Source organism: Lepidochelys olivacea (genome assembly GCF_965140295.1).
Source record: "Lepidochelys olivacea isolate rLepOli2 genome assembly, chromosome: 10".
Taxonomy (NCBI): Eukaryota; Metazoa; Chordata; order Testudines; family Cheloniidae; genus Lepidochelys; species Lepidochelys olivacea.
The window spans coordinates 54964636-54981833 of NC_140420.1; the positions used below are offsets into that span (position 1 = coordinate 54964636).

Here is a 17198-nt window from a genome sequence, read left to right on the forward strand (position 1 = left end):
CCAAACCTCCAAAATTGTGTTTAGGCCTGGCCTTGGCAAAGGCATATATGCTGTAAGTGCAAAAGTGTCAAATATATAAAGGTTTTAATGCAGTTCTCTTAACCAAAGCAAATTTCAGTCATAATCCTCTTAAAAATATTACAGATTAAACTGTCAAGATGTAGTCACTGCTGCTTTGCTAGAAAAACATCGCCTTTCTGAAATGTCTCTTCTACATAATTTAGTTCTGCTGCACTGATTCAATACAGCTTTGTTGCCACTCTCTGTTTTGGCTAATTCTCAAGGATGAGCGCTCCAGTAGACAGCTGCATCTCACTGATTAGTGTAATCACCTCTCTGGCGGCTCCACTGAATATGTACAAAATGTAGGGAGAAAGAAACTATCATTGCCTTTCCCCGATTTCATTCCTTCCCTTCTTCCTGTCCCTTTGCTTCCAAGCCTCCCGCCCAATCCACACTCACATTCACTCACTCTTCTTTCACTTGCTCTGAAAGAGATGGATGTCAAGATTCTGACAGAGTTTGGAAAATTATCCTTGACATTTACAGTTTAAAAAAAAAAGCAGCACTAAAAAATGAAGAATTATAGAAGAAGCACAATAAATGTTGTCTGCTTTGGTTGATGTTAATTTCAAAATGGTTAGTTAAGTGACAAGAAGTGAAGGGGAAGCATGTCTCTGAGTTGATTGGAGTATAGATGAAAGCCTCATAGCTCCAGGATATTAAGTGGCGGATATTCAGGTGCTCGTAAGCATATTATTTTTAAACATATTTTATAAAAGTAAAAGGATCAAAGTTTTAGTATCTTCCATGAGATTTTGGCATTAAAGCTTGAATGTTTCATTTGTGGATAACAAGTGTCCCAATAATAAATTAGTTGCAAAACCAACAATCCTGTAGGATGTGATTTGTGGCAAGCAGACAATGTGGATTTACAGATACTCATGTGGGAGTGTTGCCTAGTAAGTACAGTAGGCAATTTGAAGCAGAACTCCTGGTTCCGTTATCACCTCACTCATCTTGTGACTTTGGTCAAGTCATGTAACTATTTTGTATCTGTTTGCCAGTCTACAGAATGAGTACAATAATGCTTACTTCCCTAGTGTTGCAAGGTCGAATTAATATTTAGGAAGAGCTTTGAGATCCTTGGACGACAGGATCCAGTCCAACCTCCCAACATGCAAATTATTTTCACTAGAATTATTATACCTCAGCAAACAAATACATTTAGGCTGAGATTTTTCAATGATGCATAGGGAATTTTGGAGTTCAATTCACATTAATGCATCCAAATTATTTAGGCAGTTTTGAAAATCTCAGTCTAGGTTTTTTAATGCTTTCAGGTATACATTATTTCAAAAAAAGGAGTAAGTTTAAAATTACTATTAAAATGATGCATTTTTACACTGGACTTGGTGGCTTTCAAAGACCAACACTCTTCTTACAGAAAATTTCTATAGACAGAGAGCTCTTACCTATATTTTTTAAAGGATTCCTTTCCCCTTCAGACGCATCATGTTGGAAAGCTGATTTCAGTGTGTATAACCATTGCTACAAAATGTATCTTGTCCAGCGGAATTCCTGCAGACTGCTGCCCCATCACCATCATTAGTGAAAAGATGCATAATTCTGGATTTCTTGTGCATAAAATCAAAGTTGTAGCTCTAGCTTGCTGTGAATAAATTATATCCAATTAAGCTTCTAGTTCTGCTTTCAAATCAAAATCACAGCTAATCAAAAACATACCAAGCTAGGCGGAAATCAGCTGAACTCAGATTTGTATTTGTTCCTATTGTGTTGGAGGGAATTTACAAAGGAAACAGGGAGAGTTATAAGGTCAGCTTGGTGCTCTACAAGTGCTTTGTGCTACCAGGCAGGAGAAATGAGTTTGAATCCCAGAATTGTTTCTCATTCATTGACAAAGCTGCAGAGGTGTTTTAAACTCCCAAAAGAGGGCATATACCCCTATTACACAACAACAAAATCTGCTGGCTTTTCAAGTCTCTAAAATCTTTCTGCCTGGAAGATAAGCATGCTACAAAAATGCACAAGGTTGCAGCTAGAGAGGAGGAGGTTTATAAAAAGGAGGGTGAGGAGGAAAGAAACTTTTATAACACACCTTCAGACATCTTCATCCAAGACTTGAACACCCAGTCAGGTCCTCCTGTGTTTGGATGAGGTTGTACCAAAGGGGACAGTGTCATACGGCAGCTTTGTGCAGTATTGAAGAAGCACTTAGTATTAGAGCGCAGTGCTAAAAACAGAATACAAAAATGAAAAAACTGAATCTAAATGTCAAGCGTATGATGGGAAAATCCATTCAGTAAAACCATTCAGCCTTAAGTGGCACCTATCTTTGATTTCCTTTTTCTCCTACATTGAGCACCTGTTCTCCAATGGCTTATGTTTCAGGGATTTTTCAGGTAGGTGCTTGGCAACCAGTTTGGCCTTTGCAGGGAATTGCATTATGCATAGTGGACATGGTAGCTGTCTTACAGCTCACCAACAATAACAACCAGTAGCCAGCCAACCCTGTGAGAATTATTTTCACAAAGGAGCCATTTCCTAAACAGTACTAAGGTACCGTTCGAAAAGCCTTTCTGAAATGAAATGATACAATGAGATCATCTAACCAGAATAGAGATGCAAGTTTTGAATATATCTTTGTTACCATTTTATTACAGAGGTTTGTAGGAGGTCTGGTGTGTGTTAACCAGTTACTGACTTCAATAGATATTCATATAAATTACAAGTTATGGTGCAGCTTTTGGATTTAATACATACCTCCATCTACGTTTTTTTCTCTATAGTTTTTTAATTCTTGCTTTGATGATTTTATCTGATACATGATGAGGAGCAGAAAGACAGTTCCTGAGATAAAGGGACTCTCACCCATTCAGGGCTTTGAAGGTGAGCTTGAGCACTTTGAAATGGACCCACTGGCAGCCAGTGAACTATGCAAGATACTGGTATGAGACGTTCATACAGTCAGCTCTGCTTAGAACAAGGGCTGCTGTATGCTGCACTATCTAGCTGCAGCTTCTGGGCCCCTAAGATTATTTTAAGGTGGAAAGAGTTATATTCATATGAGGATAATAAATATGTGGATTGTGGTTCGTAGATCTACTTCCTAGAGGAATTAACACAATAGCTGAACAAGCCAAAGGTGAGAGACATCCCGGTCTGAGTTACTCCCTGGGTGTCTAGAAACACTGAATTGTGAAGCATGATTTTGCATTTGTGTGCCACTTTGATGAGGAGCAGGTCACCTTTTCAGTTAGTTCCTCAAAATGCAGCACCCTTCCCAACTCACATAACTTCTGCCTTTACCCCGCAGCTCTTCGCTCTCTCTCCCCCACCCCCTTATTCAAACACTGGATCACTGGGGAAATTACAGAGTCCACATTTATTAAGGTGGGGCATAGAGCTAAGTGTCATCTACATACTGATGGCAACATCAGAGCCTGTAGAATCTTTCCTGATGGCTTTAGGAAGATTGTGAATATGAGAGACAATGGGATCAGTTCCTGTCAGATTCACCATGTGAGGGTCTTTGAGGGAAGAGGTTTCAGAGTGGTAGCCATGTTAGTCTGTATCAGCAAAAACAACGAGGAGTCTTTGTGGCACCTTAGAGACTAACACATTTATTTGGGCATTAGCTTTCACGGGCTAGAACCCACTTCTTCAGATACATGGAGTGGAAAATACAGGAGCAGGGTATAAATACATGAAAATATGTGAATTGCCTTACCAAGTGTGAGGTTGGTCTAACGAGACAATTCAATTGACAGCAGGATACCAAGGGAGGAAAAATAACTTTTGAAGTGGTAATGAGAGTGGCCCATTTCAGACAGTTGACAAGAAGGTGTGAGTAACAGTAGGGGGAAATTAGTATTGGGAAAATTCAGTTTAGGTTTTATAATGACCCAAACACTCTCAGTCTTTATTCAGGCCTAATCTGATGGTATCCAGTTTTCAAATTAATTCCAGTTCTGCAGTTTCACGTTGGAGTCTGTTTTTGAAGTTTTTGTTGTGGAAGAATTGCCACTTTTAGGTCTGTTATTGAGTGACCAGGGAGATTGAAGTGTTCTCCTACTGGTTTTTGAATGTTATGATTCCTGATGTCAGAGGAAAGAGGGAATAATTTCATCTGAAAGGAGAGAGCAGAGTCAGCTCAAACTCTGTCTCCACCAGTCAGGTCTTGTAGATGGGTGAGCAGCACCTCGCAGTCCATGGTGTCAAAGGCTGTCAAATGGTCCAATAGAGCTCACATTGACATTTGGCCTGTACGTAGCTCTGCTTAGGTCAAAGTCACATCCAGCCCTTTTCTGCAAGATGAAAGGTGCTAAGATGCAAAACCTTTGATGGACAGGAAGGGGAAGGGTAACATGGGAAAAGAGAACCTCAGCTCTCCAAGCAGGACATGAAGGGTCCTGCTAAGAAAAAGATAAGAATCTGGCTTAAAATCCACTGCCTAAAAACCAGAAATTCTAAGCCAAGGTGAATCTTGGACAGCATGCTTTGTGCAGAGACCTACCACTATGAGATATTACAGGTGAATAGTACAAAGAGACGACATTCTTTGACATAAAAATATGTCAGTATACTCTTTGGTTACCAGTATAAGCTGTTTCTGTTTTCCCACTATTCTGAAGACGTATTTGAAGTTTTCTTAATAAATATTAGTTTTTATTTCATCTTTGGTGTTCAGTACAAACTGAAGTCCCTCTTGCCAAGTACTCTGGAGAATTGTCATGTGTCACATGTCAAAGATATTTACTATTACCCTTTTTCTTCTTTCTGAAGCAAACTTCCTTAGGGATGAAGCTCTGTAAAGGGGATCAGTGGGTAGTTGTAATTTTGAAAGGAAATTGATCCTTCCCAATAAGTTGGTCCAATAAAAGATATTACCTCATCCACCTGGTCTCTCTTTCTCCATTCATGTAATACTGCATTGTCACAAGAGCCTCTCTGTTGAGGAAAGTTAGATTCTCAGTGATTCCCTGTTTTTAGCAACTATGTATAAATAGTCATATTGAGTGTGCAGTGCAGGGATGTTGTAAGACTTAATTACATGTTTGTAAAGTGCTCTGAAATCCTTTGATGAAAGACGCTACATAACTGCAAAGGAACATTATTACTATTATTTATTACTTATAGGCACAGTAGTCTAATTCTTGTAGTTTTTAGGGTTCATGTGAAAATGACGCCAGTCCTCTCCCAGTTAGGATCTACAGTGTATAATTTAGGATATTTGGCTTTTTCCTGAAAACAATCCAGTAGGATAATAAGGATCTTTCATTGAAGGAAATGCTAAGAATGAGTCGAAATTTTTACTTCTAAATTTGCACTAGGTAACGTGTGCATCACAAAGTTAATTTGGGAAAAAAGATTTAAATTAATCTTTATAATGTTACTTTTATGCAGATGTATTTTTTTCTTGAGTTTATCCTCATAATCCTAGTTGTATTACTATTAAGCATGTTATATATTGTAGCTAATCAGAAAAAAGTTCATTGGTTAAACTGGAGACCATCTTTTTAATAAAGAAAGCTTGTGCTTGTTCAAAAGCTATGTTCTTGTACACTTGTCCCATCGGCCTCCCATGGGGGGTAATTGTTCTAGAGAGTGAGTGAGTTATCATATGATTAGAGGCCATCTGTTAGGAAGCACAAAAAATAGAGAAGCAGATTGAGACTGTCCACAAACCAGAAGCACAGTGTGGCCTGGTTCTTGATACTCTTGTCAGTTCCTGCAAAGTAGACCATTGGTTGGAGAGCAAACTCAGTCAGTTTAGGAAGCATGCTTGTGTCGCATTCTGATCTCTGCATTTCTGAATGGGATCTCCAAAGGCTTGTAGCATAATTGTTACATGGCAGGATGGGTGTGTAGTTTTATGCATTTGACTGTTTGAATGTTGCTTGGTCAATGCCATGGTACAGTTATAATGCCTTATACATGTGGTTAACCATAATTTTGTTTACTGTAGTGCCCAGTGGTGGCTGGGGGAGCCCCCAAAATTGCAGTTTAAAAAGGGGATGGGAGGAAGACCCTAGCATGTACTTGTCACAGCTCACCTGAGTAAATTCTACAAACAGGTTTACTCTCCTCCCAAGCCCTTCACCGCCATGACATCCACACGCTCAGAAGGGTGGTGAATGCTACTGTTCAAATAAACTCCATTCTCTGTGCGCTAATTATAGTACTCAGTAAATTAAACCCTTTAATGCCACCTGGTGACATATTGCTATTATTACAAGCTATTATATGTTCCTGTTGTTTATTGTACATTGCCAAAATATTTTATTTTTAATAATTAGGCAACACATTTCCCTCGGTGGTAGATAATATAATCTTGAATGATCAAAATATTGGTATTAAAGATAATATAAAATACTCTTTTTATTGATAAGTAATCTCCTTAGGGCTGTTTCATGTAATTGTATTTGCGTGCAAAAGGTATGGGATAACTGAAAGCTGTTGAAGATTCCCTATAGGCATCAATGTAATTTTAAATATTGGGTCTGCTTTTGTATTATTTCCCTCTGAAAAACTTCTTAGGGATTTACTCTTTCTTATGACCTAGACTGCTTCACTTAAATTGAATCATGCAAGCAAAGACAGTGACAGGCTAATTACAGGGGCAGTTGAATCAAAGTAGTATTTAGAGTGACCTGGTTTTGTACTGCCTACTAGTGCAAGTCCACATATGGTTCAGCCAAGCAGTGTTTGGCATAAAACTGAGGTGGTGGGAATGCTACACCATTCAGGCTCCAGCCTGAATGCTGATAAGTGGTACAGCAGCCTCAGGTCGAATGTAGTATATGCAGCTGCCAATGATCTGCAGATATTATTACGACAGCCAGGAATTAGACGGACAGAGAGATGCTCCACTCATACCCATTTTTTCCTTCCCACCTGGGCCTGGCAGCTGGGGCAGGGAGTGAGTGATAGCCACAGTGATGCACCATATCATCACAGGCACTCCCTATCTGAGGTAATCTTCTGAGCGCCAGATCTGGCAGGCCGTATTATCCCTAAATATGCAGTGTAGCTAATAAATACCAAAGGAAAACATAAAACCCGTTCATAGTCCTATTGAGAATAGAGGGGATTTGTGCCCATCAACGTCTGTTAAGAATTGGCCTTTTTTTATATTTTAAATAAAATACAATCTAATTATAGGCAGTAATGAAGATTTCTTCTCCATATACGAATAGCATTGATCATATAATTTGAGAGTTTTGGAGGAAAGATAGCTTTGATTTTGTTTTACGTGGACTACGCCGTCTCACCAGATCAAATCTGGAGCTTTGACTTATAAGTAAAACTCCCATTAGCATTTATAGGTGAAACCCCAGCGACGTCAATCATTTTGCCCTGATATACCCCATATCTAAATTTGTTCAACTCATGTACATATATATTGCAAAATGTGTCAGTTCCTGAGGAGATAAAGGTGGGTAACATTGCTCTCAGGTCCCCAGGAGGAACCCTGTTTGTCTGGAGAGGATTTTAAAACATACCTGTCACCAGTGGTTTCCCTGAAACACGTTTGACATGTCCTTGAGTTATCACTTTGATCAACACATTGTGGTAGTTCCATTAACTGTAAAATGGGTCCTATAGGGTGAAATATATCAGCTGGCTAGAACCTGCCAATAGTTTTGTCTCCTCACAAGCTGCTTAATCCAGGTTTTTCGTCTTTATTCATATATTCAGAAAAAAAAAAGAACATTTGCCAACTGGGGCAGAGACTGTTTCATGAGGCTTACCTAAGAGCTCCCACACTACAATGAAGTGCTTTGTCAACCAGCCAGCAGTGAAATGACTCCTCATAATCAGATTGAAATAATAATTGTGAGTTGTATGACAACAGTCCTTTGACTATAATACATTTATCATAAAGGTTCACTGGAGAGCACCTATTTGGGCATGTTATTTTGCCAATCGCTTTAGAAATACTTTAAAAAGTACACTTGGAGGACATTGAATGCTGTCATTCATCAATAGCTGCAATGACTTTTGACCTGTGCAATCTGCAGCAGGGCTTGTTAACAGAGTTATAGCAAGGTTTCAGCTAGGACTGTTCAAAAAGAAAATCCTTGACCATACTGGAGCAGCAAACAATCACAGATTATTCAGGTAGGCAATTGCAGGGTACTTGGACCTACCATGTTCACTTCAGAAATTAGTTGAAGTGTCTTACTTGCAGTCCTTGAACTTTACAATTGCTTCTGTCATACCGGAAGGGGGATCTCACCTACAGGAAACCAAAGTTATTGAATAGAATGTACCTTATGAAACAGACAGCACAGTGAAATTTTAAAGATTCAAGACTTCAGCTATTAAACTGTGCATGAAGAGCGTAATATTCCCTCATCCTAACCTCAAACTACCCACAAGAATCAGTTTATGGTGTATATCCACATCACAGAGCTGTAAAAAAATTCATGTGAAAGGAGCTTCAGAAGCTGTGCTCCTTATTTATGGAGAAGCTCCATATTTATGGAGATGGTACAATATTATAACCCTTAATGTATCTGTTTTACTGATTAAAATATCATTAGAGGGCCTCTGTCAGGACAGTTTAGGCCAAATTTATTATTTGTACAAATATCAATAAAAATGTTATATATAAAAACAGTTCATTTTAATGGATTTCTCTGAAATCTGTGTATGAAAACTGTTCATTGTAACCTGTCATTTTCTCTTACAATGAAATCCCAACATTCTAAATGTTTTGTTTCTCAAGGTGCATTTACTTTCCGGGGAGGAACTAAGTCCAAAGAATCAAATACATGACAATAGTAAAATGCTTTTGGTTTCAAGCCATGTCGTGACGTCCCAACTCACAAATCACAATCTGTGCTCTGCAAAAGCATGCACCACCAAGACTGGGCATGTGTTTATCCTTGGCTTAGTTGGGCTCTTTTCTTGCTTGCTTTCTGTAATGTGCTGATTTAATATATTTGTGAGGAGTATAATAAATCCTAAGTCCATAACGGTTGCTTAATTAACTTAATTTGCATAGGTTTAAGAAGTTCTGACTGTATTTTACTTTTTGGACTGTAAATGACACTCAAAACACACGGGACTTGATTTTGTTTTCACTCCATCACTGATGTTCCACTGATATAATGTCATTGAATTCAGTGGAGGTACTCCTGATTTACATTTAGTGTACATGAGATTGAGATCAGGCCCAGTAATCACTTCTACTTGGCACTGATGCCCTTTGGGGTGCCCCATAGGGCAATGACTTGGTGGCTCTAATGCAGAACTCTCCAATTAATTTTGAATTGCAGCATCATATATTATACTTGTCATCCAAATGCACATTCTTCAAAGAGCTAAAGTCTCTAACAATACTTGCTTCCATACCTGAACCTAATAGCAATATATGCAGCTAAAACTGGCTAATTGTCCACAGTTCTATATTTCATACAAGAGCAACCTGGACAAAAACTTGTACTACAGTATAAAGAATTGTACTCTATTGCCAGTAGGTGGCAATCTTGGCACAGAATTTGTACACAATTCTTGCTTTCCTCTTGCCCTCCCCCCCTTCTTTTGTGTAGAAAATCAAATTAAACGAGGCAAAAAATAGTTTTATAGTGGAGTCATCATCAAATATGTCTAAATCAAGCACAATTAATAGTTGATTTCAGCATGATTATTGTTACAAGTGTAGATTATACATCCTGGATTCTGCTCTGTGATCAACAATAATTATCCAGAAATGCTCCATCTTCCAGTGTTGCTAATGTAGATGTCTGTGCTGCTGGAAAATAACAGTTCAGTATTGTTTATGGTAAAGGTAATAACCTCTGAATTATTCATTGCCATGTGGCTGGCAGGCTTTTCAGAGTCCCTTTGCCCTTTGGCTTTCCTTGGGTGAATATTTACAGTGAGTCATTTAGGCTAATGTTAAAGAAAATTAAATTTCTTGATTGGTTGTCACTAGAGCAGTAATGGGCTGCAGCATTCTGAGAAAGAGGAGTCCCCTTCCCAGCCCCCCTTCAACAGCTTTATATTAAATGTCATCATAAAATATGTAAGCCCAGAGACTAATCTTTTTAAAAAATGAAACAGAAGAAAATTGCCAATTTTAATTCAAACCGCCATTACGTTTCTCATAATGTATTCAATTAAGAATCTCTAAAACATATTGTAGTAGAGTCTTCAGAATGCTCTGTACGCAGCACAGCTGCTAAACTTCATCCCTGAGGCAAACACCAAGCAGGCAGGACAACAAAAAGAAAGAAAACAACCATGGGGGATAAGCCCAGTAGCCGTGGTCCTTTCAGTGGACTTGAGCGGTCCTTAAATAGCATGCGGACTCGTTCGTGCACTGGGCTTTGCCTCAGGCTATTAAATACCTTAACTGGCAATCATTACCTGAGTCAGAAATCTCCAGAATCCCTCTCTACTTCACGTTTCAATGTTGAATGCTCTTCTCAACTTTATGGGCCATAAGAACATATTGAGAACATGCAAAGAGTGACTTAGAATAGGCAGGGATGGCAGAACCTTGTTCATGCCCTAAGCAACAGTTGAAGGATTTAGATTCAAATTATCAACCTTTTATTTCTTTAGCAGTGAAAAATGAAAAGGTACTAACTATGAAAGACACTTACACAGACATTAATGTATATTGTATATCTAATGTGTGTGTTTGTATATATAATCTGCCTGGTGCTAAAATGGGGGTTTTATTTCAGCTATTACTAATATTTATAATGTAATATATCCCTGTAGATGTACATTGTGCATTACAAAATGTCAGGGTCCTTGCTCCAAAGACCTTACTTGGCCTGGTCTACACACAAATCTTGTTCTGCTATAAGTATGATAGCTTGTGGTGTCATATATATACTTACCCAGTCAGGTATGTTGGTACTACCCCTTGTGTGGATGCAGTTATACCAGAATAAAGATCCTTGATACTAGTATAGCTCATTCCCCTTCCCATACATGCATAATCTATACCAGTATAATCCTGTTTATACCAGAATAAGCATGTTTTTTCGTTATAACTACATCCACACTAGAGGGATTGTATTGCTTTAACTGTACCAGTATAGTTAAAGTTGTACAACTTTGTAGTGTAGACAAGGCTTAAGAGGCTGATCCTGCAACTCTCAGTCATGGCAGTAGTCCTAGTTCACTCCAATTAGCCTCATTAGTGGCAGTGAGACTAGTGGCATGAGTAGAGGCTACAGCACTGAATGCAGTGTCAAACAAGGTGCCACAAGTACTCCTAATTTTGTTTTTTTTTTTTTCTTTACAGTACCAGAGATTATGGTTCAGATGTGGAGAAGGGGGGGAAATCAGTGTCAAAATGCTTCACAAAAGGCCTGGGTTTAGAGGGGAGAGGTGGCACATATTACACAGGAATTGGGAGACTGTTTTGAGTATAAGAGGCTTTTGCATCATACTCCTGTACTGGTTCTTTCCTTCCACCAATTATTTTTTCTCCGCTTTTCCCAGCTAAACCCATTTCTTCTTTCCTGATTTCTTCTTTTCTTCAGCGGTGATCCCTCTGACTGACTCTGAACACAAGTTACTGCCTTTGCACTTTGCGGTTGATCCTGGGAAAGGCTGGGAGTGGGGGAAAGATGACAATGATAATACCAGACTGGCCAGGTAAGAACTCTCTGTAATCTTAACAGTAAGGTGTCTTGAACCCATCAAGCCTGATCTATGTTCCGGGACGCTCACTAATAGAGAGCTTTATTGGGGGAAAAGAGGTGGGTGGGTCTCAACCTTACTAATGTGCTGTGAGCTGCTGTTAGTCTGAACAATGCAAATTATCTCCTGCAGTGAAGTGTGCGTATTGATTTTCCTTGGATGTATTTTTAACTAATTAGTCATCTGTTCTCTTTCCTCTGTTTTTCTTCAGCTTGATTCTGTCTCTGGAGGCAAAGCTTAATCTCCTGCACAGCTACATGAATGTAACCTGGATACGCATACCATCTGAAACACGGGTAACCCTTCCCTCTGTCTAAACAGAAGAGAAATAAGCCACAACAGGGCTTGTTCATAGGGGAAATTGCGGGGTTCGGCTACCTGCCTTGTGTCACCTCAGGAGTGAACCAACAGCCAATAAAGGCACAGAGCCTGGTGTGGCTCACTGATTTTGGAATAAGGCTTGTAAATTTTCCATCTTTTTTTCTTTAAAACACACAGACACACACAGCTGCATGGGTGTTTTTACAACATGCACTCCACTTTGAAAAGTAGTTTCTAGTAAAACTCTAATCTTTTGGAATTATTTTTCTCTAGGGTTTTTTGTTTTGTTTTAATTCTCTTTATTTTTAAAGGTTTCCTGAACTATTTAGGCCATTCTCTGCATTATGCTCCAATATTCCCAGAAGGTCAGCTGCCCTTTCAGCAGCATTTTATGGTCTAAAACATCCCATTTCAACTCAGTTTCTCTTATAAGAACTAAATTTGGACCATTGGATAGCTCATAGCTCCACTTTTATATTAGAAAGTGGCTGACAGGGTCACAAACTGCTGCTAGAGTGGCAGCCCAGCACCTTGGGAGAAGGAAGCTATTTATAATGGTACACAGCTGGGACCTCATTGCTGAATCTCTCTCACACTATTCCCATGCAAATCATATTAAAGGAAATGGGGGTTAATCTAGAGTCAATAAGTTGATGGGCGAGGACAAAGGTAACGAGGCATCAAGCACAACCAGGGGTTGAAAAGAGAAATTGAGGGTTCAGGGAAAACTGCGAAGGTCTGCAGGAGAAAAAGGTAGTTTTACAAGGCCCAGTGTATGCTCATTGAAGGCACCAATCCTATTAAGAGACTTCCAGACCCTTTCTTTCCTCTGTCAGTTCCAATTACTCCCACATACTCTCTGCCCATCCCTTTCATTGACAGATCCTCATTTCCCCCAGTTGTTCATGAATCATGTCTGGTCCCATTGAGGTGTTACCTACCATCTAGCAGATTCCCCTTTGCTTCCACTGAATTAATCTGTCTGCACAGACAAGCCCCATCTCTATTTATTATAATTATTAATTATTTTATTGTATTCGTTGACAGGCTCATGGGCTGGCTTTTCATTCCTCTGCACTGTGGGATGGATATTGTTTTATAAAGGAACTGTGAGCTCATTTTTAACTGAACTGAAGTGAAGGAAACTCCTAGAGGAAAATCCTGGCCCCATTGAAGTCAATGGCAAAACTCCTATTGATTTCAGTAGAGCCAAGATTTCATCCTTAGTGTTGGAGACGATGATACATTTCTCCTTGTTCTTGCATCTAGTATTAATCAGTAATATTAAGTGTATAAGTGTAGAGCACTGCCGCTCCTTCTGTTGTTTGTATGCGTGTCTTTGACTCAGTTGTCTATACCAGAAAAGTAGAACCAGTTCTTATTGAGTCACAATGTATAAATAACTCTGCTGAGAGCATAATGTTGTCTCACTTGTGCTTTTCCACAGCTAGATAGTCATCAACTAATTATTGACAGGTTTATTTTGGATGGGGAGAATGGCATAACTCCTAGTAATTCCCCAGCAGAGCTGAAACTTCCCCCCTATGGAATGAGGGTGAAATTGCCCCTTTTGCAGAAGGCCAGCCATAGGTGCTGGTGCTGGGGGTCCTCTCGCACCCCCTGGCTTGACGTGATTTCCATTATTTACAGAATTTACAGTTTGGTTCAATGGTTTTCAGCAACCCCACTGGGGCCAGCACAAGCATATGCACCACTTAAGACTTATTCTGAGGACTCAATTGATACATAGTCCCCGTACTGGCTTTTTGCAAAGGGATGAATTTTGCTCTGAAGGATTATGGTTAGTTAAACTTCTCATATTTGCTGTTTGGCAGATGTAAAGACCTCTTGCTTCCTGGTGCTAAACATGCTCAATATCCATTGTAGTGAATTAGTGGTTTGGGCGCTCATCATCCCACAGGATCCGCCCTCTACATTAGCAAGAGATTCACCAAAGAGGCCAGCTGTTGCAGTAGTTTTAGAGTCTATTTTTCCCAGTTCTGGAGACTTATTTTTATCCCTGTGGTCCCAAATGAGCTTATGATCTCAACTTAGACCCTAATGAACACTGGTCTCTATCCCGGACGTGTCTTGCAAATGAGTATGATTTGCAGCATCTGTTCCAGGGAGGCTCAGGATTGAGAGGGCAGGGGTGTTGCCAGCCAGGACTGAGCTGTATTCATAGTTTGGGAACCTTGCAAGTCTCTTAACTGTTATTTTCATAGCATTTGCTAGTGCTGTTATTGTCTGGCTTCCATGAATCCCCATAAAATAATTATAGTGATGCACCTTGAGAAAGCTGTGGTAGCCTAGCCACAAACTGGGCAAATATCTCATGTATGAGAAAGAGAGTGCAAATTTGTACTAAGTGTTAATGTTGCTCTTCAGAACAAAATTGACACTGAGTGAATAGTCTTGCAGAATTGTAGTGAAATTTACTAGCCCTGGCACAAAATCAGTTACCAATCCTTTACCTTGATGGTGATGAAAATGAAGAACTTTACTCTCTCATCCAGCAAAAAATGTCACTTACTCTCAACAAGTGGGTGAGTAGAATTTTGCAAATTAGAATAAACATGTGCAAGTTTGAAAGCTGCAAGAATTTTTAGTGTCCCATTTGGGATCCTTTTGTAACTATTCTGTGCAAACTGTTATGTAGTTTCACCTTCAAGCATGAACTGGAACTCAGAGTTCCAAATAAATGTTAACTCTTCCCCATTTTGTGATTGACAGTCGTGTATTTTTTTTATAAACTAATATTGTTGCAGAATATACACTTATCCCTGAAGTAATATAACCTCTGTTTTGTTCATTGTAGGCCCTGTAGGCTACAGACGTTAATTAAAACTTAACTTTAAAATGGCTCTACGTAGATTTAAAGCTACAAGTTAGAAGCAATTTGATGGGGGATATGAAATGCAATCCTTGTGTAAAACTGATTTTATTCTATCTAATCATAACTAATTTCCCCTAACAGGCTCCTTTGGCCCAGCCAGAATCGCCCACCGCTTCAGCAGGGGAGGACGTTCAGTCTCTGGCCGACTCAATGGACTCAGACCGAGATTCCATCTGTAGTAATTCGAATGGCAGCAATGGCAAAAATGGTAAAGAAAAGGAAAAAGACAAACAGAGGAAAGATAAAGACAAAAACAGGACGGATTCAGTTGCCAATAAACTCGGAAGCCTCAGTAAAACTCTAGGAATTAAACTGAAAAAGAATATGGGAGGGCTGGGAGGGCTAGTGCATGGCAAGATGAGCAGAACAAATTCAGGGAATGGGAAAAATGGCGACATCACAGAAAAAGTCAAAGAGAAGAAGTCAAAGTCTCGCAAAGGGAGCAAAGAGGAATCTGGACAGTCTGCGAGCACGTCTCCGTCTGAAAAGACAACTCCCTCTCCTACTGACAAGGCAAGCATCTCACCTGCCGAAAAGATAAACACGAAATCCCTCTCTGACAAACAGTCTGACTCGTGGAAATACAGCACCGATGTAAAGCTCAGCCTCAACATTTTGAGAGCTGCCATGCAAGGAGAACGCAAGTTTATTTTTGCTGGCCTTCTTCTGACTAGCCATAGGCATCAGTTCCATGAGGAGATGATCGGCTATTACCTGACCAGTGCCCAAGAGCGCTTCAATGCTGAGCAGGAACAGAAGCGAAAGGAGGCTGAGAAAAAAGCTGTTCTCAATGGGTCATCTTGCAGGAAACTGGAGCAAGAAGCATATTCAAAAGAAAAGTTAGAATCATCTCCTCAGGATAGGGCATCACCAGTCTTGCCTCAAAGCCATACAACTCAACTGGTTTTAAAGTTTAAAGATCGCACTAGTCCCACTCCAGGGTCATTTTCTTCACCAAGTAATGGTGCTAAGAAAAGCGGACCCATTCCGGTATCTGCCCACTATAGCCATACTCCACCTGTTCAAAGGCAAAGCGTTATTCATTTGCATGATGTCAACTCCAAGCCATCTAGCTTCCAAGATGATAGCTATAAGCCAGTGGTTGGCACCTTAAAAACATGTGCCACTTATCCCCAACAGAATCGATCACTGTCTTCACAGAGTTATAGCCCAGCCCGGATATCAGGTATCCGTACAGTGAACACAGTGGAATCACTGACCTACGCCATGCCTACCGACCACAAGTCACAGACATTTACAAATGGGTTTAATACCGGTGATATTAGAGACTGCTTAGAATATGCTGATGAGGAGGCTCCTCAGACCTGGTTGAACAATGATAAAAACCGAGGCAGAAGCACAGTTTGCCCAATATATTCCATCCAGCAGAACCGTTGCAAGAAAGAGAACTGTTCCTTTTATGGTCGTCCTGAGACTGAAAATTACTGCTCATATTGCTACAAAGAGGAGTTAAAGCGTAGGGAGAAAGAAAGTAAGGGACACCGGCATTGAGGATTGTGAGGATCCTTTCCTGTCTACTTAGTTTAACCAGTTTCTTACTTGCAAAGTAAATAGCAATGGATTGTGGGAAAAGGAATCCTAAAAAGGGAATGATGGGTAAATAATGTCTAGCTTGTCACTTTTCTGGGGCAGTGCAGAAATAAGAGGATTAATTTATCATAAAGAATTTATTATTTTCCATTTTGTCAGTGTCTTTTTTACATACACTGGTAAGCTGAAAGGTTGTTTACTCCTTTGTTAGTGCTGTGTATATGTTTGGTCAAAAATGTACTAATGGTGCCTGAATTTACACTGACATCACTCAGGTAGTAGAATGACAGGGAAAAAGTCATAATACTGGAGATGTGGTATTGTAATAGGATCGTATCTGCCTCATATACATTTGAAATTCTATAGCCATCATGGGGTGATTTTTTTCTCAATAGAAAGTAAATTTGTCATAGCCCCTTTTTTAGAATGGTAGTCATTTTGCATACTGCAAATTTTTAACATAGTGACATATTACATCACTGTAAACATTTGTATTCATTTTAGTGTGAAACGCAGTGTCTCCAGAAATATGTGAATGAAGGTCTGCATCTCATGAGGACTGTATCTCCTCATAAGCATAGGTGCTTGCGGATTTTTTCCTCCCAGTTCAGTAAAAATCTGAACTAGTCAATCCATTTGTTAATTTGTTGTGAATTGCAAGACAGTTATTGGACATTGTTAGAAATATACTGTGGCCCTATTACATGCAAGATTTTGCATGACACACAAATCCCAG

The 17198-nt window shown here is 39.6% G+C and overlaps 1 protein-coding gene across 1 annotated transcript in view; it reads left to right on the plus strand.

The window, feature by feature from the left end:
* OTUD7A (OTU deubiquitinase 7A) overlaps positions 1 to 16572 on the plus strand; it is a 250890-nt gene extending 234318 nt beyond the window's left edge. The window contains exons 13-15 of the mRNA XM_084640497.1: positions 11535 to 11649; positions 11906 to 11990; positions 14993 to 16572. Coding sequence (XP_084496623.1) covers positions 11535 to 11649; positions 11906 to 11990; positions 14993 to 16423 — 1631 coding nt within the window. The 3' untranslated portion in view covers positions 16424 to 16572. The remainder of the gene's footprint in view (positions 1 to 11534; positions 11650 to 11905; positions 11991 to 14992) is intronic.
* Positions 16573 to 17198: the final 626 nt, after the last annotated feature.